The sequence below is a fragment of the Mya arenaria genome, chromosome 4 (genome assembly GCF_026914265.1).
Source record: "Mya arenaria isolate MELC-2E11 chromosome 4, ASM2691426v1".
NCBI classification, from domain to species: Eukaryota; Metazoa; Mollusca; class Bivalvia; order Myida; family Myidae; genus Mya; species Mya arenaria.
In genome coordinates, this window is record NC_069125.1 from 798 (window position 1) to 28,135 (window position 27,338).

The 27,338-nt window shown below is 35.1% G+C and overlaps 1 protein-coding gene across 1 annotated transcript in view; it reads left to right on the forward strand.

Moving 5' to 3' along the window:
* Positions 1-274: 274 nt before the first annotated feature.
* Positions 275-27,338, forward strand: part of LOC128230247 (tumor necrosis factor receptor superfamily member 5-like) — a 49,203-nt gene continuing 22,139 nt past the window's right edge. Inside the window, exons 1-2 of the mRNA XM_052942357.1 lie at positions 275-346; positions 25,997-26,429. Of these exons, the coding sequence (XP_052798317.1) occupies positions 299-346; positions 25,997-26,429 (481 nt within the window). The 5' untranslated portion in view covers positions 275-298. The remainder of the gene's footprint in view (positions 347-25,996; positions 26,430-27,338) is intronic.

Here is a 27,338-nt window from a genome sequence, read left to right on the forward strand (position 1 = left end):
ACAATGGTATCAATGGTAAACAAACATGGCGACTGTTCAGCTGTCAAACTACGATGCTCACATGCATTTGACTCAATGTGATGTCTGAGATGGTATCTTTTCACCATTTGGAGACAACATATTGAGAAAAGCAACGCTCTTCCAAATGAATCACTTTTAAAGATACGGATGTCTGATGTACAGACATTCGCAGGAAGTATTGACAGCGGGCCCATCGACAGGATCAGTAGTCTCCCTTACTAGATCTCGGCCATTTTCAATGAAGTCAAGCGTGGTCCAAGCGTCTAACTGTACATAGATGATCGAGAGAAACATGCCGGTAAAAAATGTAAATATCAGGAAACCAGTATGTACCAATTTTCAGACATTATTTTGTATTTCTTATCATGCCCAGATATATGGAATGCCAAATCTACATACACACACGTATTTCAAGAGCTCTTCAAATTATACCTTGATACCTTGATACCTCTTCTACAGGAAAAAAGGCTATGCCGCCTGTAACTCCCGCTCTATTCTTTTCAAATTCACTGCATGCGTGGGTCTTGTCTCGTACTGTCTACAATGCCAGTACCTATCTAACTTGCTCTTAAAGTCATTGATGTTATTTGAGCTAACTACACACTCAGGAAGACTGTTCCAGTCATCCACCACCCTCAAGCTGAATGAGTATTTTCGCGCATTTAGCCGACTTTGTCGCTTCATCAGCTTCTTGCTGTGACCTCTCGTCCTTGCTTCATGCGACGGTGGCAGTAGTTTGTCTTGATCCAGTCTATCTTTCTCCGTGATTATCTTATAGGCCTGGATCATGTCTCCCCTTTGTTGTCTGTAGTGGAGGGATGGCAGCTTCAAATTCTCTAATCTTTGTTCATACGAAAAGTCCTTTATGTCAGTGCACAACTAATATAAGAGTTGCAACAGTTACTTCCAAGTTATAGCCAAGACCAAGTTAAAGGTCACTCAGGGATACTTTTTTATATTTTTGAAATTTCTTATGGGATGGTGGACGTCTTGAGTCTGCCATAGTAAAAAGAATCGTCAAAAGACTTGTTGACAGCCATTTATGTGGACTATGTCACGTGTTAGTCATTCTAAAATGCCGTCCAGGCTTCTTCTTTTTTACAATGGGTAGTCCATATAAACAGTCGCTTCAGAGTCTTTGACATTTTTTGTGTTGGCGACTCTTCGCAATAAATAACCAAATGTTAAATATCGTTCCCTAAACGCGCATGATGGGTAGCCTGGACACCCATCATAAAAAAAAAGCCTGGATGGCATTTTAGAATGAGTAGGTGTTTGATGACAAGAGCTTATAAAAGTCATAATATTAATACACAGTGATTCTTTTTGTAATTATTTTTACCGCCTTTGCCTTGCAAATTGGGAAAAGGTTGACTTTGGGAAAAATACAAAATCAGGACAAAATAGCTCATATAATGGTAAATATACATGTTCTAACTGTTTTATGCATAATTATATTATGCTGTGAAAGAGTAAATATCACTGATACATAAGTTCAACTAGCAAAAATTATATTTTACACATACATGAATATGTATATCATCAATATCATACATTGTCTTAAACAAAAAGAGATTTGGCAACATTCAAAAGTACCCCATACCAGTGATTTTTTTGTGTGCAATTACTGCCTTCTATCCCTTGTGAGAAAATGCCCATTTTTCCCCAAAAAAATGTTTTCCCAATTTGATAAATCCAGATTAATTTGATGAATATAAATTATAAAAAGCAAATGATTTCATGAAAAATAGACAAAATCTTGACAAGACCAACCCATTCACAACATAATGTATGCATAAGAAGGTGAAAACATGTATATTTGCGGTTATATTTGCCATTGTTAATCCCCCGCCAGGGAGTGGGGAGGGGATTATAGGAATGCACTTCGTCCGTCTGTCAGTCTGTCTGTCTGTCTGTCCGTCCATCTGTCTGTCTGGCTGTAACATATCGTGTCCAGGTCACACAAGACATTTAAAGGTCAGAGTACACATGCTCGTGTCCACGCTATAACTTACTTATGCATTGATGGATTACCATATTACTTGGTACAAATGTTGTCCTCATTGAGACGATGTGCAGTGACCTTGACCCGGGTCCATACCTCAAAAGTCACATGAGACATTTAAAGGTCAGAGTACACATGCTCGTGTCCACGCTATAACTTACTTATGCATTGATGCAATACCATATTACTTCGTACAAATGTTGTCCTCATTGAGACGATGTGCAGTGACCTTGACCCGGGTCCATACCTCAAAGGTCAAGGTCACAGGAGACATTTAAAGGTCAGAGTAAACATGCTTGTGTCCGCGCTATAACTTACTTATGCATTGATGGATTACCATATCACTTGGTACAAATGTTGTCCTTATTGAGACAATGTGCAGTGACCTTGACCCCGGTCCATACCTCAAAGGTCAAGGTCACACAAGACATTTAAAGGTCAGAGTACACATGCTCATGTTGGCGCTATAACTTGCTTATGCATTGATGGATTACCATGACCCGGGTCCATACCTCAAAGGTCAAGGTCACACGAGACATTTAAAGGTCATTTAAAGTTTTCTCAATTTACAAGGCACAGGTGGTATAAATATTTTCAAAAAAATAACTGCATACTGTAAAAAAAACCAAGTGAAGAATGTTGCCCTGGCGAAAATGTAAACAAATACCAATTCTCGTTGAAAATTGTAACTTCTTTGTAAGCTACTAACAAAATACCAGACTCATAGATGCATTGGCCCTTAATGTACACGTTAACACCGGTATCCTTGTCGAGAGAAACTGTCAATGATGAAAATGCTTCAAAATGCAAATTATCGAGACATTTTCTGTCAAAATTACGTAGAACCCCACTCGCCTTCATCGATTAGCGAAAGTGGCTGAAGGACCGTGACCATGGAAACACTCAACACTTTTCCTGTGGTTCCCGTCCTTCCTGTTATATCACTTGTTTCTTTCTCTAACATTTCAACTCTCTATCTTTCTAGCTTTTCCTGAAATCTTCATTCTGATTTTCCAACCTTTTGCTCTGATATTAGCTCCTCCCTGTGTTTGAATTTAGTTTGGAGCTTGACCATTTGAAGAATAAGGAGGCTTTACTACTCGCCCTGGCATTGGTGTTGGTGTTTTAGGGAAAGTTGGCATTTTCACATAGCTCCAATTGTAATCTTTATTCAATTCACTTTTAAAATACTTCACACAGTTGTTCAGGACCATTACACAATGAGGTTACATAACTCCATATTATACTAAATACAAATTATGGCCACTGCAGACAATGCAAACACTTTTTCTTCACAGGACATTGCAAAAGGTTAACTACAATGTTTTAAAGAGTTTTTAGTCACATCAACTTTAGACTCTTATTTAAATAGGTCTTGTGATTTCCCACTTTATCATATTTACATTTCTTAATTCAATAAATTAGACAAAAGGAAGCTAAACACCACGACAAAAAAAATCAATATTTCAATTTTCTTCTTCCTTAAAGTCATCATTTTTTCCTTCCCTTGTTGTACGTCAAACTCACATATATATGGTATATTTAATTTAAGTTAGGTTTCAAACTTTGACAAACAGTGACAAAACTTGGTTATTAGGAGGAGTGTCGAAGATCTTTCTAGGGATTGCGTCTGGGGGCCTGTAGGGTCCAGGTTCCTGTTACATTAAATATAAAAGTCCTCCCTTGTCGTGCGTCAAACTCACATATATATGGTATATTTAATTTAAGTAAGGTTTCAAACTTTGACAAACGGTGACAAAACTTGGTTATTATGAGGAGTGTCGAAGATCTTTCATGGGATTGCATCTGGGGGCCCGTAGGGTCCAGGTCCCTGTTACTTAAAATATAAAAGTGGTTGGTACTGAATAACTTTAGATACGGTTGACATATATCAACCAAACTTGGTATATAGGAAGAGTTTATAGATACCTATCATGGGATTGTGTTTTGGGCACCTAGGGTAATGGTCACTGTTACTGAAAATAGATGACTGTTTGGTACTGAATAACTTAACTAAGATCCAACATGTTTTCCACTAGGCAGATAGTCCCCATACTTCTACTTTATTAGTTTGGCAAATGCTGGCAATACAAAAGGCATTTTCTTATAACAATAAGTGTTTTTTGCAGATTTTGCTTATTGCTGCAAATTTTTCTTACCGCCGTGCAGATGTTATCTATTTATATCTTTTTCACTAATGCCCGTGATATAAGCATATTGCACACCGCCTTCATTTTTATAATTTCCCCGTATCCCTCTGCGTTGAGTCAACCCTACACACAGGGGTCGAGAATTGTTAATTATTGGTAAGGCCAGAGTTTTTATATCTTGAGATTTACGTTACTAAAAATTGCAAATTGCAAATAAAATTTAATAAAATTTCATAGTTTTATTTTTTTGCCGTACTTTGCTCCAAACGTAAAAAAAGGAATTAAAACTACCATACCAATTGCCATTCATTGGTCTAAGTCATTGAAATTAAGATTTTAAATCACAAGCAAGTCGGGCTAGTAAATCACTACTGAGCTCACAATTTTCATGGATAAAAAATAAATTTCAATATTTGTTTTCTACAATTATTTATTCTCCTAAACACAAATTCAGGGCTCTTTCTGCCCAAATTGGGAAAAAGACCCTAGAGACATTTTGGGAAATTTTGCGTCGTGAAAGATGCCGAAATTAGGAAATTTTACAGTTAAAAGAAAACGCTGTCTAGTCTCATGCGAATTAGGAAATGATTTAATAATAGTTTATTTCCCTTTAAAGCTGCACTCTCACAGATTGAACGTTTTGACAATCGTTTTGAACAAGCATTTTTTGCGAAAATCCAAGGAAACCAGTTCTATAAGACAGCTGACAAAAAATTAGATCGCAGATTATATATTTAATTTCAAAAAATGATGTTTTATGCATTTTTCTTAAACCGTTAAGCCATAAAACATTAATTTTCAACGGAAATATGAAAATCTACGATCTGATTTTTTTCAGCAATCTTAAATCATAGGATTGTAGATATTTACGCAAAAATTTGCTCTTCCAAGACAAAAAAAAAAAAGTTGGAAAAGAGCTATATCTGTGGGAGTGCAGCTTTAAAAGACCCAAATGGCTGAAATATCATTCTTTGGGTATAAATATCTATTGCAATAAATCATGACAGAAAATATTTCATACTGATCTCTGAATGTGATGAAAATCAATGATTTCAGAGTTCAATTATCAAAAAAAACTTTACATCACTTAATTTATAAGGATGTTGAAAATGAACCAGTACAGGTAAAAAGACTTTCTATAACAAAAAAAAAAGATTTTTTTTTTTTGATTGGGATTTTTTCTGAAGATTGGGAAAAATATCTCATAATTTTGCTTTGGGAATGGGTTCGATAGTCGGACCCGTGGGTTCTATAGAAAAAGCCCTGAAATTCATTCTCTAGAATACAAAAATATCAGCCTATTGCTGGCCCCTCTTCTATCTCCATTTCGTCGTCAAATTCAACACTGTCATCACCGTCATCCAACAGTTTACCCTGAAAATAAATGATAACATTTGACCAGACAGTCTGATAGTAGAAGTAAAACACATTGAGTTTTATTATTACGGCCACAACAAATTGATTATTGATCATTGCCGCACCTAAAATTCGAAAAACGACAAAAAAAAAATAAAAAAAATTGCGCCCTCACATACTATTTGGCCGCGCATATTTATTTTTTTTACTTCTGAATTTTCTCTATTTTCTGAATCTCTTTTACTTAGAATTTAAATGTGCAACGTCGACTTTGCCTTTTTTTTTAATGTATTTCCATGCTTTACATTCTTCACGAGCAAACTTTCCTCGTGTTAGGACATAATCAGGTCCTGGGAAACCGCAAAACAGCCATATTTGTTGACGGTCTTTTTTTCGGGAATATTTTGCAGGATGCACCTTTGTTTTTTATTTCTGGTATTAATTTTCAGGTTACTTTCAGTTTTCAAAATGTAAAATACACGTTATAAGTAAAAATCAGTGTCACAGTCAATGGATTACCGGTATAGTCTTCAGTAAACAACAACAGTTTCACAGCATCAAAGGCAATGATTTTCTATATGCGTTATAAGTAATTCTTTGTTTTGTACTCAAAATTTAGTGTTAATTAATATATCTTAATCGGATTTTGAGTGCAAAACTTACATTAAAATGCACGGACACACGACTTACAACAATTAAACATGTTTTCGTGAGTTATTTTTAGCTCACCAGAGCACAAATGTCCGTCATCAGGCGTGCAGCGTCAACAATTGGTTATATGAAGAAGAATTCACTGTCCAACCTCTTTTGTTACATCACAAATTGTTTGGTGTCCAGGTATTTTCTATTTTTAAAACTTATTTTACTAAATTGTTTTGTATACCTTTGAAAAAGAATACATACAAAGGATAATTACATGAAAAATGAAGAGAATTTATGCATACAGGAAAAAGTTACAAGTGATAATGAATACTTAAATTATTGTGATGTAACAAAGACGGACAACAACAAAACAACATTTGTACAGTTAAATAAAGGTATTGCAACACATCTGTAATGTTCAGTCTTCTCAATTTTAATCCATGTTTATACCTTAACACTGACTAAATATTATCTTTAACATGAATGTTTTGTTTTTGATGATTATGTTCAGATGTAACTTGACACGAAACTGAACAATAAATTGATTGCTACCAGCAAAATGGAGGCAATGTTGTCCGAGAAAGTACTGAATTAAATACATTTTAACATCACAAAGACTTTTAGTTGACTGAAAATGTTACAACTTAAAGAAAATACCAAACTAAACACGTTTCATTATAAAATAAAAGTAACGATGGACACCACATAGTGTGACTTAATAGTTTCTGTATCTTTACCTACTGAATGTTCTTTGGCATTAAACATCTCCTGATTTTAGACTCTCTGCATGTAAATGTATGTGCCTTTAACCTATTAACTACCCCATGTTGTATGCTATGGTGCACTGTAACATAACAGCAAGGTAGACGGATGTTGTAGTTTTTGTATAAGCATGTCTGGTAAAATGTCTCTTCGGTCATTTAGAGAAGGACCAACAAGAAAATTAATTTGTGCAGCACTACTGTTATTCAGTAAGTATTTCTCGGGGCTTCATTAACTGGCAAATGGATGTTAAGTAAAGACCCTGATTAGACAGTCTAGATGCATAATCTGAAGAGACATTTTGTCAACTTGTGACATATATCTTGCTTTCAATAGCTCGTAGTACTTGCTTGCACATAGACTAAGCATGCACATTTCTGTATTAGGTTGGGTTTTTTCAGCATTTAGCATTTACTGTAACATTCTTCTTAAGAAATCAGAAAGCTTTAAAATTGTACTAATAATTGTTTGCCATGTATACTTACAAATGTATTTTATATATATATATTTGACAATGAACCTCTTTTACAATAAACATATCAAATGCTGAAAATACCCCCAATCAAATAATTGATTGGATAGCCAGGTAACCACAGTGCAAGTGGACCTGGGGGCTCACCATAGCAATCCATATGTGTAAGGTGTAGTAATGCAATTGTATCTTTTCGCATTCATAACATATTCATTTCATTGTGATGCTTTGATAAAATAACTGACCATGTAGTGAAATTATATATCATTTATTTTAAGTCATAACAGCACATTTTTGTTCAACAGAACTCAACAATTGCAATACAGAACCTCTCTACAGTGACCATGATAAAATTGACCTGTTTTGGACAGGTGGCTGTTTAATGCATAACTATGTATGCGGACCGATTTAAAAGGCGTTATAGAAGTTTTACTGTTTGCAATTTATTGAAACTTTGATACAATACTCTGTAATGCATACAAAAGGGAGAAAGTCTAAATATACAGTCAAACCTATCTTTTAAAAGTAATCACTAAAATAAGACGTCTTGGTAGGTGGCAACTTTATGAACATCAAAAGTAGTGTATGAAGCTGAGCCTTTGGCAACACTTTTGATCTAAATTAAGGTACCACTTAATTGTCTAGACATCTGCAATCTTCTTCAATAAACAATCCCTTAAGAGAGCTTTCACTCTTTTATATCATAAATTACGTCGCCAGCGTGAAATAACAGAGTGACATAAGTTTAAGTATTTCACTAGTGACATAATTATGCTAATTAACGTCATTACTAATAGCATACAGTAAGATGAACGCACTAAAAGTGACGTTATATGCGTTAAGCCCTACTAATAGTCAACTTTGAATTTATAATATAAATTGAATATAACATTCGTGGTCATTGAATATGGAATTTATTAAACTTGTTTACTAAAATAGATAAAAACTCGCCAAGGCTCATTTTTATCAATTTTAGAAAACTCGTTTAATAAATTCCATATTCAATGGTCACTCATGTAATATCCTCTATTTATGTGCCATCAATTCAAAATTTGTAGAAAAGTCTAGAGCCACACATTGACAGTGATGGTTCTTCACGTTGCTCTACGATGTCGTCCCACAAAACGAAAAACTGTTTGTCTTCTAAAGTCCATAATGTCTTTTTGGCCTTCTTAAAAAACTGAACCCATACTCCATGTTCGTCTGTTGACAACTGATGTTCTGGTGTTTGAATAATCTGAAATTAAAACCCAAAATGCAGACATTACCATTTTATTTTATGTGAGTGATGTAATTTTGACGACAAATTGTGTGTCCATGATACATCTGACAAATAGTTTTGATTTAATGTACTTTTAGACATGTAATAAAACAATGCTGGATTTTGCAAAATTCACAATCCTAAAAATAGATTTGACAGTATGTGATTCTTTCTTGATCACTCCACACAGATCATTGTAAAATATATTTTAAAAAGTAGATGTAACATGGACATTAAGATAATGTTTGTGATGCAACATTGACTGATACTTTGGTTTCTAAGTTACATCCCATTTGTTGCTAACACAGATTCGGCCTGCACTGTTGTTCAATCTTTTTTACACACATACATGGCATAGCATATTGAATCTTATAGTACTATGAACCATTGTGTTTAAAAATAATCGAAACATAAGAAATAAAATGTAATGTTTTGTTCAGATGTAAACGAGACAACAGGACAATCCTCGAAAATTTCACCAAGATCGTATCTCCGTTACATCATTTGCAAAAATAATCAAAACGTCCATTTCGTAAATTGACAACAACCCCACTCGATCTGGTTGAATTCACGGGAAATATAATAATCTTAAATATTTACTTTATAGTGTAAATAATAATCAGCATTGCCCCTGATCACTGACAATTAGTGAAGATGTAACGACATACACGATCGATACACAGGGTAAATTTTCAACAACACACAGAGATCGAACGCTGGGGTTTACACGCATTTTAAAATGCCATAAATGAGAATTATAATTTCTTTTCCGATTGGACAGGGTTGGAGCTATGTGCCAAACTGATTAGGCAAGCGATATTCAATAATCTAACCCCATTACTGCTTACAGTGATGTAACATCGACGTTCTACTTACCCCGTCTGCTTCTCCTCCGCCATTTTAATCGCTCCGTGTTGAAAAGTACATGGCAAGGCGAATCACGACCGTTGGGAATACAGTGACAACATATTACGCGCAGAAAAGTAGTGCCGATCAATAACTATGGCATGGTGTGTGTGTTTAAAAAAAATATGGTGACGTAACATTTTTGACACGATCGTAGACTCAAATAATTCAATTCGGATTTCAGTTAATTACACAAACTGGGGGAGATCATTTTTTGCATAGAATTATTTATCGAGTAAAGTACTGTGTACAGCATATTTTGTGTAGAAGAGATATCATTTATACTAGGCATAGTTAAGGCTATTAGAGACGTAACAAAGTTTGACACGGAATGTTACGTCACAAATTTATTTTTGAAAATGAATTTATTTGGCAGTTTTAATGGAATACCAACATATATGTAACATGTAAAGGCTGCAGAAAAGTCTGTTGATATAACGAAATTAGGCCTTTCTCACACATTTAAAATATATGTATCATAACCTTGATTACCCTGAACCCACTGACAAAACTGTCCCATCTTATGTCCAATTTTTTGCTTATTATGTAATTGTAAAATATTTATTCCTTGTCATATCAATAAAAATTATCAAAGAACTAAAGCTCCTAATCCCTTTTTTATGTTTTGTATCTAATCTTCAGAATACATGATACAGATAGTACTTAAAACAGTTATTATTTGAGATGTAACTTAAATTGCAGGACAGTGAATTTTCATTCATATTCATCTTCTTCTCCTAAACCCCTTGGACAATTTTAATGAAACTTCATAGGAATGATCCTTGGTTGGTGCTTTTGCAAAATTGTTCAAAGAAATAAATTTCATGCAGAACTCTTATTGCCATGGCAACCGAAAGGAAAAATTACAAAACTTTTGGCAAATACTATAAGGCCTAGTGCTTAAATATTTGGTGTGTAACATTGTCTATAATGGTTATCTATCATGTTTATTAAAATTATGCCCCTGGAGAAAAATTGGCCTCACCCAGTGGGTTACAAGTTCATTATAAATACATTTTGTTAAAATTTGATAGTTATGTAAAGTTTACTCTTAAAACAAGGGCAGCAATTCTTGCTTTATGGTCTCCCTTTTTGTTGGAGATTCCACTAGTTTCTATTTTTAGTAACAAGGGAATAGGTTTTAAATTTTATTAAATCTTCAACATAGTCACTTCTTAAAGGTAATTATTGTTCCTTTTTTAAGGTTCATAGATTAAAATGATTATCATCGGGCCAAAGTTCAAGGTCACGGTGACCTTAAACGCGAAAAAGTTAACAAAGCTTCTCCCAGTGATATCTTAACAATGCCTAAACCTATGATCAAATTTGACATAGAGGCTGGGCCTGACCAGTAGATGACCCTATTGATTTTAGGAGTCAAAGGTCAAGGTCACAGTGACCTTTAATGCAAAAATGTTCTTCGAGTGATTACTCGACAATGCACGCACCCATGACCCTTGAACTTGGGGGTTGGCCTTACCTGTAGATGACCCCTTTTGATTTCAGGAGTCATTGGGTCAAAGGTCACAATGACCTTGAACGCAAAATGCTTGTCTATGTGATAACTTGACAATGCCTGCACCCATGACCCTCAAACTTGACATTTTGGTTTTGGGTGACCAGTTAGGTTTTGGGTGACCAGTTAATGACTTTTATGTATTTTGAGGTCAAAGGTCATTGTCATTACTCATATTCATCATTAAAATTTCGTCATATTTACTTATTCCCTGCTGCAAAGAGGATTCATTTTTATCTGCAAATGTCAGTTATCTTCTGAACATGATTAAAAACTTTACCTAATATCCTCACACTTTGAATGGTCATACTCTTAAAACTGCCTCAAAGGCATCCCATGTCAATGACAAATCAGCTGTCATTTCGGTCCATGCATATATATTTCATTCAATTGTCCAAATAATCCTGACAACATGGCACTCAGGGGGGCATAATGTTTGACAAACATCTCTTGTTTAAATATATAGTACGATGTCGGGAACCAAATTAATTTTCAATTGCGGTTCTCGGACTCAAACTATATAAGCAACGATGCCCATTGGATATCAGGAACCAGCACATTGATATAAGCGGTTGAGGCCGGTTTGGAGGTCAAACAATTTTCCAAAAATCTATAGTAGTTTACTTAAGTGAAAGTAAGAACTAGCAGAAGTGAAAGTAGGAATAATTTTTGTCGCTAGCAAGTCGGGCTAGTATATACATAGAGAATTTTCACCAGCCCGAGAGAAAAAATACTAGTTTTTAGCTCTACTGGCCAAAGGCCAGAAGAGCATAAATTAGCTCTACTGGCCAAAGGCCAGAAGAGCTTATGCGATGGTAATGTGCACGTAGTATGTGAGTCCGTGCGTCCGTGCTTCTGTAAACAATTTCTTGTTAAAGCGATACAGCCTTCAGTTTTGATTGTATCTCGATGAAACTTGTACAGTATTTGGATATCAGTTAGAGCTTGGTTCCTTTCGAAAACCAGCCATATCCGATTATGCATGCCTAGATTATGGGCCTTGAAAGTTTTAATGCTATTTTTAGTTAACTTATTTTTAGCCGTGCCGGTCTGCATGAGCGAATTCTATTTTTAGCCAAGTTTACATGTACATGTAATTTCAAGTCTAGGATTAAGGGAGACAATTTGCTTTTTGGTACTGCAGTTGATTTTGTTGAAAGGCCATTTTTTTTTTAGATCTAAGTGTCTGTAGTTTGCGCATTCATCTTAACAAAATTGGTTGTGAATGTTTGTTCAAGTTATGCACCTGGGGTCATTACTGGCCATGTCCAGGGTTCACAGGTTTGGTAAACTTAAATTGGGAACGGTTTGTAAATCTTTTTGTGTGTTTGTGCATCCATCTCAGCACAATTGCTTGTGAATGTTTGTTCAAATTGATCAATGTTGTCCTCAGAGCATAGTAGAGCCAGTAGAGCATAGGCCCTTTTGGGCTTCTTGTTTGCTGTTGGACTAGTGCTAATTTCGACCACTGGGTATACTATGATACGACATAAACCAGTCGAAAATACACGGGAAACATAACAGGTACCCATCAAAAATCCAAAGTGAAAGTGCCCTTTGCCTTGCTTGCATAAGTCATACTCATTATTTCTCGCAATCTCTATTACTATATATATATATATATAAGAATGTCTTACTACAAACATTTTGGGATTTGTATGTTATTTATTATGCCCCCCTTCGAAGAAGGAAGGTATATTGCTTAGCACATGTCGGTCGGTAGGTCGGTCGGTCCGTCGGTGGACCAAAGCTTGTCCGAGTGATAACTCAATAATTCCTGGACGTATGGTCACCAAACTTGACATGAGCGGGGAGGGCCATTTTCTAACGTTGTTATAACTTGTGGCCCAACCCAATTGTATAATAAATTATATTATTTGTTGAAATGATTTTAAATTATATGACGTGCCTTTATTATATACAATAAAATACGATTTAAATAAACTTGACATGAAGGTTGGGCCTGACCAGTAGATGACCCCTATTGATTTTAGGGCTCATCAGGTTAAAGGTCAAGGTCACAGTGACCTTTAATGGTAAAAGAATTTTAAAGCTTGTCCGAGTGATAACTTAACAATGCCTAGACCTATGGTCATCAAACGTCATGTGGATGTTTAGCCTGACCAATAGATGATGACCCCTATTGATTTTAGGGCTCATCAGGTTAAAGGTCAAGGTCACAGTGACCTTTAATGGTAATTTTTTTTAAAGCATGTCTGAGTGTTAACTAAACAATGCCTAGACCTATGGTCATCAAACTCGATGTGGATGTTGGGCCGGACCAGTATTTGACCCCTATTGATTTTAGGGCTCACTGGGACAATTTCAACCAAACTTCACAGGAATGTTTCTTGAGTGGTCTTCTCCCAGATTCCTTTAATAAAAGTGGTTCCATGCAGGAAAAAGGAAAAACCTTGCAAATCGAATATTCCTTAGGTGACCGTGTATCAAACTCCTTCACTCCATGTTGGTTCATATAAAAAGATGGTCACCAGGGGGCTGGTCTATTTTTCACTAATTGTCTTTATGGAAAACTTTTTCTCAGAACCTGCTAGCCTGATTTTAAAATAATTTCAATAAAATGTTCCTTATGTTACCCTTTTATTAACATTGTTATTTTTGTTGTTGTAACAATCATTAAAGACATCAACTTTAAACTCAAGAAATTATTCCCAGTAAAAACCGAGACATATTGTAGTGTCACCCAGGATGCGTTTCAGAGATGATTAGAGAGCTTATTTTGGTAGTATTAACAACCGATCAGAACCATTTTAGATACACAGCGTGCACCTGCTTTATCGTTAATTCTGATCGTAAACGTAAATGGTCGGTTAGAGGCGCTCGTTAGCTTAACATTCATAATGGCCGCCATTGGCATTTTTAATTTACACTAAAGGAGAAATCCTGTAGAAAAGTTATTTCTAGACAGATTAACTCTATGTAGCCATGTATGATTACAGTCTGTACGAAAGTCTGTCTGAACTGTCATTATCTCATTGTAGGACACAAGGTCCTGCAATACAGTCTTCATTGCAGGACCGGATCAGTCTTTGCAGGTCCAAATATTTTATGAACATTCTAGTGAAAGTCCATGCTTTCAACAGGGTCTGAAACCCAAGAGTCTATCAGGGTGTAAAACCCAAGATCTGATTTTCAAGAGTCAAAATCAGAACTTTAAGAGTCATTGTCCGCTCTTCATAAATGATAGGTCTTATCTGTCATAAGATGGCATTGCAAGGTACATTCATGATTATCTATACCTTGTTTAATAGCTTCAGAAACTTAAATAAGAAAAATACAATTTCCAATGTTTTTATAAAGATCAGCTGTATTAATCCACTTTTAATTCAAGAACAAATTCAAGGAATAAGAAAATAAATCAATATAACTTAAAAGAATACCTTGTTGTCTTATTTCCTTCTCTGAGATGGTTAAAAAATTCCATGAGTCAAAACTTGGAAAAAAATGTTCTGACTCCTATGAACTAACAAAAAATATTTTAGTATTGTTGTTTTTTAAACCATCATACTTAGCGAAAAAGCTTAAGATATCCGTTAATTTGCATAATGGGAGGAGTTATCATGTCATTGTGTTTGATAACCAGTCAGATTCCAGAATCACTTGTCACCCTAGCATTTAATTGCTTTTCACTTTAATTGATTAAACAAACATTTAGATCATGCCTTGCGGCTCCTTTCAAATGATACTGACTCTTGCACTGAAATTCTACCGGGTCAAAACTGACGCATAGTGCAAATTAATGATGCATATTTTCGGGTCATTTATGATTTTTGTGCGTCAAAACCCGGGTCAGTTAAAAACCCTGATTATGTTGGTTTAATAGAGTAAACATAGGTTAGTTTATTAAATTAACAAGATACACTTTTGACACATAATTATTAAACAACATATTTTTCCAAAAAAATATTGCCGGACACGCAGGCCTACAATATACATAAAATATTACCGGAGGGAGCCGAGGTCGGACAAACTTTCGTACAGACTGTGATCATTTAGTGAGTATGACTCATCTTGATATAGACAGCATCGGTTTTTTGTTGTGACCAATAGAAGGTAACATCAGAAAGTATAAAAGAGGCAGGAGCATCAACCCCAAAACGTAGGTATATTAGTGTTTGTAGTCTTAAACAGATCTTATTGTAACATCTTACATATGGCAAAGTGATTTTTATCCACAGTGTATTTATTGTTGAGTTTTCTGTTTATAAGTAACTAACCTATAGGCAAAACTTTCTTCTATTAAACGATGGCCGAACGCCGAAACACATTTCATAATAACAATTAGAGCTGCAACGATTCATGCAAAGCTGATTTGATTCTGATATCAAACATGTCAAATGTATTGTTTTCGATTCATGTCTGACTTATTGCTGCTATTTTATAATAAGTTGTATATTTAAAGGTTGTTTACTCATTGCAATTATGAAAACTAGGACAGTGTTTCATCAAGAACTTAATTTTAATTAACAAAACATTCTGTTTACAAAATTAAATAACACATAAACATCACACACTTGTAACAGAAACTATCTGTAGTGTTGATAAAATTTCAATGAATAACAAAGCATGACATGGTTTTGTTATTCATTTAAACTTTATCAACTGTGTTTTCTGTATCAATGTATGGTGTTTTTCTGTACATGTCAAATTTGACAATTTGACCGACTTTAATTTTAAACATTATTGATGGAGTGTTTCCTTTTTAAATGAGATTGGTCAAGCTGCCAGACTTTGGATAACTAATGTCATCGAAATCGAGTTTTAAACTGTTTTTTCTATTCGTCGTAGCATATCATTGCACCTCTAATACCAACATTTTTCAAATTTGACGAAGATACTTAAGTGTTATAATGAGACTATAAATACCTGTTCATATTTTCTGATAATTATTTATAAAGGCAGTTTTGTGTATATGTAAAATTTTGTGACTTAATGTAATGCACCAGTCAAGTGTTACCACGCCCCCCCCCCCCCCCCCCCCCCCCCCAGGTCTTGGGAATAGCGGGGACTTTGACTTTCGGTCCAGCCAACCCGACTAAAATCCTCGCCCTGCGGGGACGAACAGATGGTAAAATCCCTGCCAAATGCACCCCAGGGACCCTAGGTAAGGCCAATTCCCTGCTATGTTTAAAGCAAAGATAAAACCACCACATTCATCCGGCACTGCGGGGCCACCAGAAAGGTAAAAATGCGGCCCATTTCCCCAGCTATTCCCGGTATACCCCCGGACCTGGGGGGGTGCGTGGTTACAATTGACTGGTGCATAAAACATGTTAAGAAATTCAATTCATTGACTATGATGACGTAAGTAATTAAATGTGTGCTGTTACTCATTTGTAGGCATTAGTAACACAACGATACCTAGCAAAAGGAGATTTCCACTCAGACTGACAATTTCCATGGGGTCTCTGGACCTTAAAAGTCTGTGTAAAATCATTTACAATGTTGTGACAAGCAAAAACAACCGGTTACGCAATATAAGGTAAAATATTATTCAGTTGATTATCTTGTGTTTTCAATCTTGTTTTGGATGCTCATTGTACTTGTTTATTCCAAAATAATGGCAATGGAAACACATGTATGTTCAGTGTTTAGATGTGTTTAGATGGCTAACTATTTGGATAATTTTTTTAGCGCAATATTTTTGTTCTAAATGAAATCCCAACTTATTGCTAACCGCAGTTTAAATCATGTTCCTTTAAAAGCTTGCTTAATAACAAGACGGTATAAAAACGGTGCATTATAAGCATATATGTTTTACCAAATTGTAAAAAGTACTTTCTCAATTAAAGGGAGGGTCGGGGGTGGGGGAGTTGTGGTAAGGTAGTCTAGTATTTAAGCACTTCAATGTATATCTTATGTCTAGTAACCGAACCACTTCATTAATTATCGCAATCATATTAATATTGTATATTAATCAAAATACCCTTTATTACTCCAACCTTGCTATTATTATTTCAGATTTCCAAGAACCAATTAGGAATTCCTTCGGAAATGGTGATGCTCCAGCACAACTGTAGACTGCCCAACTGCCTTGGAGCAGTTTATGGCACTTAAGTGCCAATCTATAATCACTCCAAAACTGAATGAAGAGGCCTTTGTTTCTAGGAAGGGCTACCATGTGTTGAATATCCAAGCTGTAGCAGATGCTGTTAGGCGGTTTGAAAATATGGTTTTATATTTTTGCTTGTGAACTACTGATAACTAGATTTATATAATTTAGTGGTTTATTCATGAAATGGTTAGTTATTTTTCTCTTCTCAAAAGCATCACATATGGTTTCACAGCTTGGTTATTGTTTCAAAATAGCAATCTAAATGAAAGTTTTATATAAAAAAAAATGCTATTACTTTCCATGGCAAAGCTGTTTTCATACTAGTGTTATTTAGTATTTAATGCATTTTTGGCATTGTCAGTGCATCCTATTTTGTCCTATTGCACCTATTCCGTGAAATTAAGCCTGATTGTTGAAGAATTATGTCTCCCCCAATGAATTGGGAAGATCAGTCAATCAGACTGTAAGTCTGTACATTTCCGCTCAAAAACTTGAGACACTAAGACCCAGGAACTTCATACTTGGTATGCCAGTTGGTCATGACCAGTTGATGACCCCTGGTGATTTTGGAATCAGTAGGACTAGGTCAAAAGGTCAAGGTGACCTTAAGGGTTAAAACAAGTTTCCGATAATAACTGAAGAACATTTGCATCCAGTATTTTCATACTTGGTATTATTTTGTAGAGTATAAGATACATACATGTATAATTACAGTGACTGAATTGGAGAAATTGTAATTGTCATTTTTATGCCCCTGAAGGTGGGCATATTAAAATCGCACCGTCCGTCCGTCCGTGTGTTCGGCTCAATAACTCATGTCCGGGCTGTAACTTTCCCTTGTATGGACAGATTTTAAAATTACTTGCCACACGTGTTCGACATACCAAGACGACATGTCGCGTGCAAGACTTGTGTCCCTACCTCTAAGGTCAAGGTCACACTTAGGTGTTTATTCACAATGGAGTGCTGCATATAAGGACATAGAGTATAGGTTGTCGTGTCCGGGCTGTTACTTTCTCTTGTATGGACGTATTACAAAACAACTTGCCACATGTGTTCGATATATCAAGACGACGTGTTGCGTGCAAAATATGTGCCCCTATCTCTAAGGTCAAGGTCGCACAATGGAGTGCTGCATATAAGGACATAGAGTATAGGTTGTCGTGTCCGGGCTGTAACTTTTTCTTGTATGGACATATTTCAAAATAACTTGCCACATGTGTTTGACATACCAAGACAACAAATTTGTCATGTATATGACATCATGTATATGACAGATTTACAACAAAAACTTGGCACATGTGTTTGGCATATAAAGATTGTGTGTCATTTGCAAGATCCACATGCATACATCAAAGGTCAGTCTTTGATCTTTAACTTTTCATGTACTGACCTTGTTCATAGGCCAATGTCACATTCGGGGGGCATTCGTCACATACTGTGACAGCTCTTGTTTCTTCCATATAATTATTTAGTTGGAACTCGCCATCCCATGAGTACTACTTCTCATTGTTAAAATGTCACACAGTCTAGTAAAATGGCTAGGTGGAACATAAAATACAAAGTTAAAATCTGATGTTATCAGTGAAATAATGCTGTGTTCATAATATGTGTAGTATTACACTCATGTTAGTTGTAATTTGTACATATTTTAAATATATATCACTAGCAAATGACTTAACATGATTGGGGATGGGGTTTCTAAGTAATCATTCACTTCGGTTGAATGATTCACCCCAAAAAGAATCCCGCCTCTTGCTTGTCTTTGCTATTTGAGCATAATGTAAAGTAAAACAAGGCATGTGTGTGTCCCATATACAGGGTGCGTATCCATATCAGTACCCTCTTTGCGAAATCTACTGAAACGGTACCCTTTTTGCACATGCACCGGTCATTCTCTGCTGAAAACAAATTGGCGATGGACAACAATCCAGTTAATGTTCATTCTACTGATGAAAGGAGGTATGTCATTTGCAAAAGAAGTATACCACGGAACACTAGAATGTTATAGCTATGTCTTTTTTGTAATGTGCTTATTTTTCATTTACTGCAACTCCACAATAAGCTACACAATATCGATATGTCTTGCCTCGCCCACCGCCTCTGCATGTTTTGCGGGCTTAAATGAACCACTGGTTTGATTATGTACACACCATACATATTACATGTATTCATCTATATTTCATATTCATACAAATTGCAATAATTTGTCAAAAATATATTCCGTGGTATACTTTTTTTGCACATGACATACCTCCTTTCATGTGCATGTGCAAAAAGGGTACCGTTTCAGTAGATTTCGCAAAGAGGGTACCGATATGGATGCGGACCGTGATATAATCTTGTTTGTTTGTTATTCATATAAAATGATATGTTTAAAAAAAAATTGCCGGTGAAAGATTGTCAGACTTGGTGACCCCCTCCCATACTAACGTACACGCAAGCAAGGAATCAAACCCAGTAAGCTTTGGTGATATGTGATTGGCCTAACCATTGTGAAAACCAGACAAAAAAAACTAATTCTTGTTTGGGTTTAGTAATCGGACATTATATCTAAATTGCCAAGTCAGTTTTGCTCCTTTTACATTGAAATTTGTATTTTGTTGTTTAACTGTCAAATGATAGATACTCCAGACAGACAACACATACCAATGAATACAATTCCAGTTAAAAGCGACTAATGCAATTTCAGTTTCCTCAGCACTCTTGCACCCCAGCAAAATCTGCATATGTGATAAGGTGCTGTTTCAAGCTTCACAATCTGTGCTTGGAAAGAGGGCTTCCTATTCCAGACATTTCACTGAAAGATGACGATATTTAGACTCCTGCAGAAGGCTAACAGGAAGTAGGAAGAGGAGGAATTCAAAGGCGGACTGAACTTACTCAACTTATCTTTTAATAACATTTTTTTTAATCATATGTCTTTCAAAGTTGCTTATAACTAATTGTTGCTGCTCTTTTTCTTGATTTGTGGAACAAAGCAATATCATTCTGATATCTCAGTGTGTGCTTATTATCCCCTGCCGAATCAAAGTTTCAGGAGGGGGATATTGTTTTGGCGTTGTCCGTCCGTTAGTCTGTCCGTACGTCCTTCCATCCGTCCGGTACCATATCTTGGTAGGCATTGATCAGAAAATGTTTAAACTTGGTCAGAATGTTCCCCTTGATCAAATCTCGACCACGTGTAAAAGTGGGTCACATGGGGTCTAAAACTAGGTCACTAGGTTAAATCTTAGAAAAATCTTTTGAACATACTAGAGGCATTATACATGGTCAAATATTCATGAAACTTAATCAGAATATTTTCCTTGATGAACTCTTGGTTGTAAATAAAACTGGGTCACATATGATCGAAAATTAGGTCATTAGGTCAAATCTTAGAAAAATCTTGTCCGGAACCATTTCATGGTAATGATTGGTCAAGTTATGTTCAAAATTAGTCATAATGTATCCCCCTTAATGAAATATGGACCCCTTAAAAAAGTGGATCACATGGGATCAAAAACAAGGTCACTAGGTCAAATCTTAGAAAAATCTTTGGAACATGCTAAGGGCATTATACATGGTCAAATATTCATAAAACATAATCAGAATGTTTTCCTTGATGAAATCTTGGACTTATTTAAAACTGGGTCACATATGAAAGAAAATTAAATCACAAGGTCAAATCTTAGGTTTTTTTTGTCCGGAATGGAAATGATTGGTCGGATTATGTTCAAACTTGGTTATGATGTACCCTTTGATGAAATATGGACCGCTTGTAAAAGTGGGGCACAGTTGGTCAAAATATAGGTCACTAGGTCATATCTGAGAAAAAATCTTTGAAACACATTAGAGGCATTATGTATGGTCTAATATTCATGAAACTTGATCAGAATGTTTTCCTTGATGAACCCTTGGGCATGTTATAAACTGGGTCACATGTGATAAAAAATAAGGTCACTAGGTCAAATATTTCAAATATTTCAAAAATCTTTTCTGAAACCATTTTATGATTTGTGGTTGGTCGGATTATGTTTAAACATTGTCAGAATGTTCTCTTAGGTTAAATTTTGACTGTGTTTTAAAATTGGGTCATGTGGGTCAAAAACAAGGTCAATAGGTCAAAAAATATTTGGAACACACTAGAGGCAATCTAATATTCATGAAACTTAATCAGACCGTTTTCCTTGATTGGTGTTGAATAGTTTGAAACTGGACACATGGGGACAGAAACCAGGTCGGTAGGTAATGTTTTTGAAAATTGTGTCCCGAACCAAACATTGGTATTAAATAGTCAGTTATGTTCAAATTTAGTCACAATGTTTGCCTTAATGAAATCTTACAGGGGTTTTAAAATTGGTCTCATGGGGTCAAAAACTAGGTCACTAGGTCATATCTTACAGAAATCTTGTGAACACTCTAGAGGCAATACATCTGCTATACTTTCCATGAAACTTAATCAGAATGTTTGCCTCGATGCAATCTTGGAATAGTTTGTAGCTAGTAGGTCATGTGGGGTCAAAAATAAGGTCACTGGGTCAAATCTTAAAAAACAAACTTGTGGACACTCTACAGGCTATATTTTTTGCAATATATCTGGACCAATCTTCATGAAACTTGATCAGAATGTTTGCCTTGATGCAATCTTAGATTACTTTGGAACTAGGTAACATGGAGTCATAAACTAGGTTTCTTGGTCAATTCTAAATGCTGCATTATACACAATATTTTTTCTATTTCAAACAGTTGCAATCAAACTCAAACTCATATGTATATATATTTCACCAACAATTGATTTCTGTTCCTTGACTTAGCCCAATCAGGCGGAGGATATCAATTCAACGAATTTGCTTGTTTTCCTTAGTTGTTGCACATGCTTCACTGACATAAATAATTGTACGGCTTAATCATTTTTTGTCCACTTCTTTGAACAATTTCTTAACTATAACAACTAAATATCTTATGAAAGAAATTTGTTTCCACTTTTCAAAATTGATAAGATACTGAATACATAAAAGAACATTTCTTCGCCTGTTTTACACAGAAAGAAAGTTTTGACCACTTTAGTTATACTGTTCAATGCAGTTCACTATGCATGATGGTAATATGTATCAAGCTTCAGAACACCTGGGGCCATATTCATAAAGCATCTTAAGTAATTTCCTTATCAAACTCGATTTCTTAAAAAAATTATAGGCACATTAAAAAATGTACATTGTATTTAAGCATATTTTTTTTTCTGTAAGGTCAATAAAATAATGAATTTTGTAAATGTTTAAAAAACATAAATTCATATGACTAAAAAGATACTAAAATTAAGAAAGTGACTTAAGTTAGGAAATGACTTAAGAAGTTTTATGAATACTACCCCAGGTCATTATGATTGGTATCAACACAGAAAATATGTCAGGCAATTTCTTGAGTAGAAAAAGAATGTAGTTTACTGGACAAGTTTACAAATTTATGTATATATGCTCATTAGTTATTGCTCCCATTTTTAATTTAAAATCCTTCTTATCATTTAAAATTTCTATCCATCTGTCAATGCATGCAGACATTGTTTATAATACTTTTATTCATTACATTAAAGAAGAAGAGCTTTATTTGTAGTCTTTGTTTTTGTTATACAATACCTTCTCTTACCATCTTAAATTCTCAAGGTCTTTCTTGTCTGGCCCCTACCATTGAGGTTTTGATGCTTAGCCTGCTTTATCAGCTTCTTTTTGGTAAGGCTCTCAGGATGTAAAATTTCCAAAAACGGTTATTGTTATACATAACTGAACGGTATCAGATGCAAGCGTCTAGATGATCGAGACTAATAACTTTTACTAGTTTCGTACCCAAATCGGTTTGAACTTTAGTACTTTTCCAGGCCTTTTCCCGATTTTAACCAGATATTGCAAAAATCAAGGCATTTTCACGACCGGGAACAGACTTTTCAATATTCCCGATTTTTTCCTGTTTTCCAGGTAGCGTGGGAACCCTGAGATATAAGGGTATTAATTGATTGTTAACAAGTTTTTCAATCAGGTTTCACATAAACTAATATATTTTACAGATATTTGCATTCACCTTGCAGATACCTACAACAAATTTACAATTTCAACCATATCTAACCAAATAAATACACAGAAAATGAACAGTTCAAGATTAATGATGACTGCCGATATTGATATGTTTTACTTTTCCCATCATAAAATTGACAATTATTATAGCATATTTAATTCAATTTTATATTTATCTCTCCCCAATGAATGAGGGAGACATATTGATTTTGCCCTGTCAGTCGGTTGGTCGGTCAGTATGTCACACTTTTTTCCACTCAATAACTTGACAACCCTATAAGACCCAGGAACTTCATACTTTGTATGCAGGTTGCATGGTCATGACCAGTAGATTAATCTTATTGATTTTGAGTTCAGAAGGTCAAAGATCAAGGTCACAGTGACCTTGAGGTGTAAAAACGGTTTCCGCTCAATAACTGAAGATCCTTTGTTTCCAGGACCTTTATACTTAGTATTCAAGTTGGTCATGACTAGTGAGGTGAAGAACGCTTTTTTGGCGGTGACCTAAAGCTGGAAAATTGTTTCCGCTCAATACCTAAAGAAGGCTTACACCAAGGCACTTCATACTTGGTATGACAGTTGGTCATGACTTGTTAATGACCCATATTGATTTTGGGATCAGTAGGTCAAATGTCAAGGTTGCAGTATATGTCGCAGCGACAGTGAGGTAATAAAAACGGTTTCATCTCAATAAGTAAAGAACGCTTGCACCCGGGAACAGCATACTTGGTATGCCAGTTGGTCAAGACTAGTAGATGACCAGGCCAGTAGGTTAAAGGTAAAATAATGGTTTCGGCTGAATAACTATAGAAAGCTTGGGCCCAGGAACTTCACAATTGGGGAGACAGAACTCATCAATCGTGTATATGAAGTGATTAAGGATTCCTTTCATTGGATTGCATTTGGGGGCCCTATGGTCAAGGTCAAGGTCACTGTAACAAAATAATAGTAAAACAAGTTGAAACTGCATTTCTTTAATTAGAGATGACATATCTTGACTTAACTTGGTATTTAAGAAGAGTTTATGGAGACGGTGCATGGGATTATGTTTGGGGCCCCTGGGGTCAAGGTCAAGGTCAATGTTTCTAAAGATAGAAAAAGTTTGAAACTGATTTATTTTGGTTAGGGTTGACATACATGTATTTTACACTATTTGTCTTTTTTGAAAATCTTCACTTCAGAAACCATTGGCCTGATTTCAAAATAATTTCTCAAAAATGTTTCTAAGGTGACCATCAAATTCCTTCACCCCATGTTGATTCATAAAATAACATGGTCGCCAGGGGCGGCGCTATTCTATACAATGTTTAAATGGAAAACTTTGAATATCTTCTTTTCAGAAACTATTGGCCGGATTTCAAAATAATTTCATAGATAAGTTCCTAAGGTGAGCCTCTATCAAATTCCATTACACAATTTTCATTATGAAATAAAATTTGGTTGCCAGGGTCGGGGCTACTTTTCACTATATCATAAATATGTGTACATGGAATACTTTAAACATCTTCTTTTCAGAAGCCATTGGACTGATTTCAAAATGTTTCACATGAATTTTCCTTAAGTGCACCTTTTATCAAAAAATTATTTTTATCATTTTTTGAGCTATTGTGATCGGTCTATGTCCGGCATCCGGCGTCCGTCGTCATGTCATCTTCTCCTAAACCACTTAAATCATCAGCTGTAATTTTGTTTGAGGGCCTTCTCTAGGATAACAGTGCAGAAAACTCTTCAAAAAAGGGGATATTTGAAGAAATAAATTAAAATTCTAATAAAACTCCAAAAATAAGCATAAAAGAAACAGAAAATTTGTTGAATTCAGTGTAAAATCATTTATTTTACTCCATATGATCATAGAAAACAATATTTTCACATGTGTCTTTGCCACTTGTGAAATAATGACACTCATGAAATAAATTGGGATCTTACTTTGAAATAAACAAATCTCCTCTATTTATCGAAATATGTTTTATCAAAATATATTTTCTTAACATTATTTTTTAATTATATCTATAAAAAAAATATAATCACTTTATTTTTTTACAATTTTTGAAGATTTTAACTTCAACTTTCAAACTTTACAGTTACAATGTGTGGTAAGAGTTATGGTTCTCCATAACTTTTAAACAAAAAATACATATTTGTCATGTTTTTATATGCACGTTTAAAAAATGGGACGTATTAATTTATAGTTTCACCTTTGGCATACGGGCAGGAGGCGTCCGGTATGTTGTCCATATATAGCTTTAGAACCCTATGTCCAATCAGTTGAACAATATAAGGCTGTCTTTAATAATAAATGGCTCACTTCCTTATTTATATTTTATTTCATAATTCATGGTATTCATAATTATAGTATCTAATTAGTCATGATAATGATTAAATAACTTAATGTTTTCTGAATTACGTTATGTTCATCGACCAAATTGAAAAAGAAACACACTTGAAAGTTAAAACCACTTACATATTATTTCTTAAGAAGTCAAAATTCGAAATGATGAAATTGAAAAAGTTCTAGTTCACAAGAATGCAACATTGATTGATAATACATAAAATAATTTGACACAGATTTAGCCCAGTATGTAATTGACAATAATACATTAGTTTTGATAAATGAGTTTTGTTAAAGTATCATTTTCATTTAAAGACATGACTTGTGTTCTGCATTTCAGGTATAATCTATATACAAGATGAGATGATCATAAGCTTAGAAAATGACTTATTTAATGTCAATTAGTTTTGTCAGTATATCATTTTTATTAAGGATATGCGTTCTATTTTTCAGGAACTGTACTTTACCAAAATGGGATGTAAGATGCGAGTGGCTTGTTGTGTGTTCGTGCTGGCTGTATCCACAACAGAAATCCTAGCACAGTTAAATGACACTCATTATCCAGTAGAACTTAACGGTGAAATCCTCCATTGTAAATTGTGTCCGCCTGGCACTTTCTGGATTGAACATTGTACTCAAAACCGTGGCTCGCAATGTCAGGACTGTCCTGATGGAAGGTTTGAAACGGACTATAATCGAGCGTTTTATTGTGAAAGGTGTACTGAATGTACAGGAAATGATCAAACAACAGGTGAAGTGGCGGAGGCGTGTACGCGGTTTCACGACACGAGATGTGAGTGTAAACCAGGGTACTGGAGAGAAGAAAGTGTCGGGGATTGCCAAGAAGTATCACCGTGTGAGCCCGGATATGGCGTGAAAAAAATGGGTATGTTGTTTCGCATTTATCTCAAACCAGAGGTACAGATATATATTGTTACATACACAATAGGCTTGATCTTAAATGCAGAACTTCAAGGCATGTAACATAACATTTGAAATCAAAACGGATAGGTCGACCATGAAACAAAGTTAGTAGTTTAAACGACTCAACACATGTTAAGCAGCCATCTTAATTTTGGTCTGAACAGCATTCCCCGTAAATTGATCGTAGTAACGGTACTGCATTTTAAACAATTTGTATTCGTACTGATACAAACAGACAGCATCAGACCACTGTGATTTTTAGCTCACCAGAGTGAGCACGAAGTTCTTATCGTCTGAAACCATCCGGCCCATTCCCTTGACATTTGGAATAAAGCTGCCATGTAGTGGCCCTAAACCAAGCTTGCTCAAATAATTGCCCAGTGGTTTCCGGTTTTCTATGTATTTATATATATATAACGTACTGATATATTTTTGAAAATCTTCTTCTCTGAAATCGCAAGGCATAGACCTTTGATATATAGTCTCATGTAGTGGTTTTTAACCAAGACTGTTTCTCTGAAACTGTAAATCCATGACCTTAATATCTGGACTGTAGCCTCAAGTAGCGGTCCATTACCAAGGTTGTTAAAATAATATTCCTTGAATCAATGCTGACCCGCCCTGTTGGGGTCCCAGGTTTTCTATATACTTGTAACTTACATATATGGTAATATTTAGAAAATATTTTCTCTGAATCTGCATGGCCAAGACCATTTATTTTAGTATGTAGCCTCATGTTGTTGCCTTTCACCAAAATTATTCAAATAATGCCTCTTGGGTCAAAGCTGGCCACGCCCCCTGGTTTCTAGGTTTTCTGTATATATATATATATATATATATATATATATTATATATATATATATATATATAT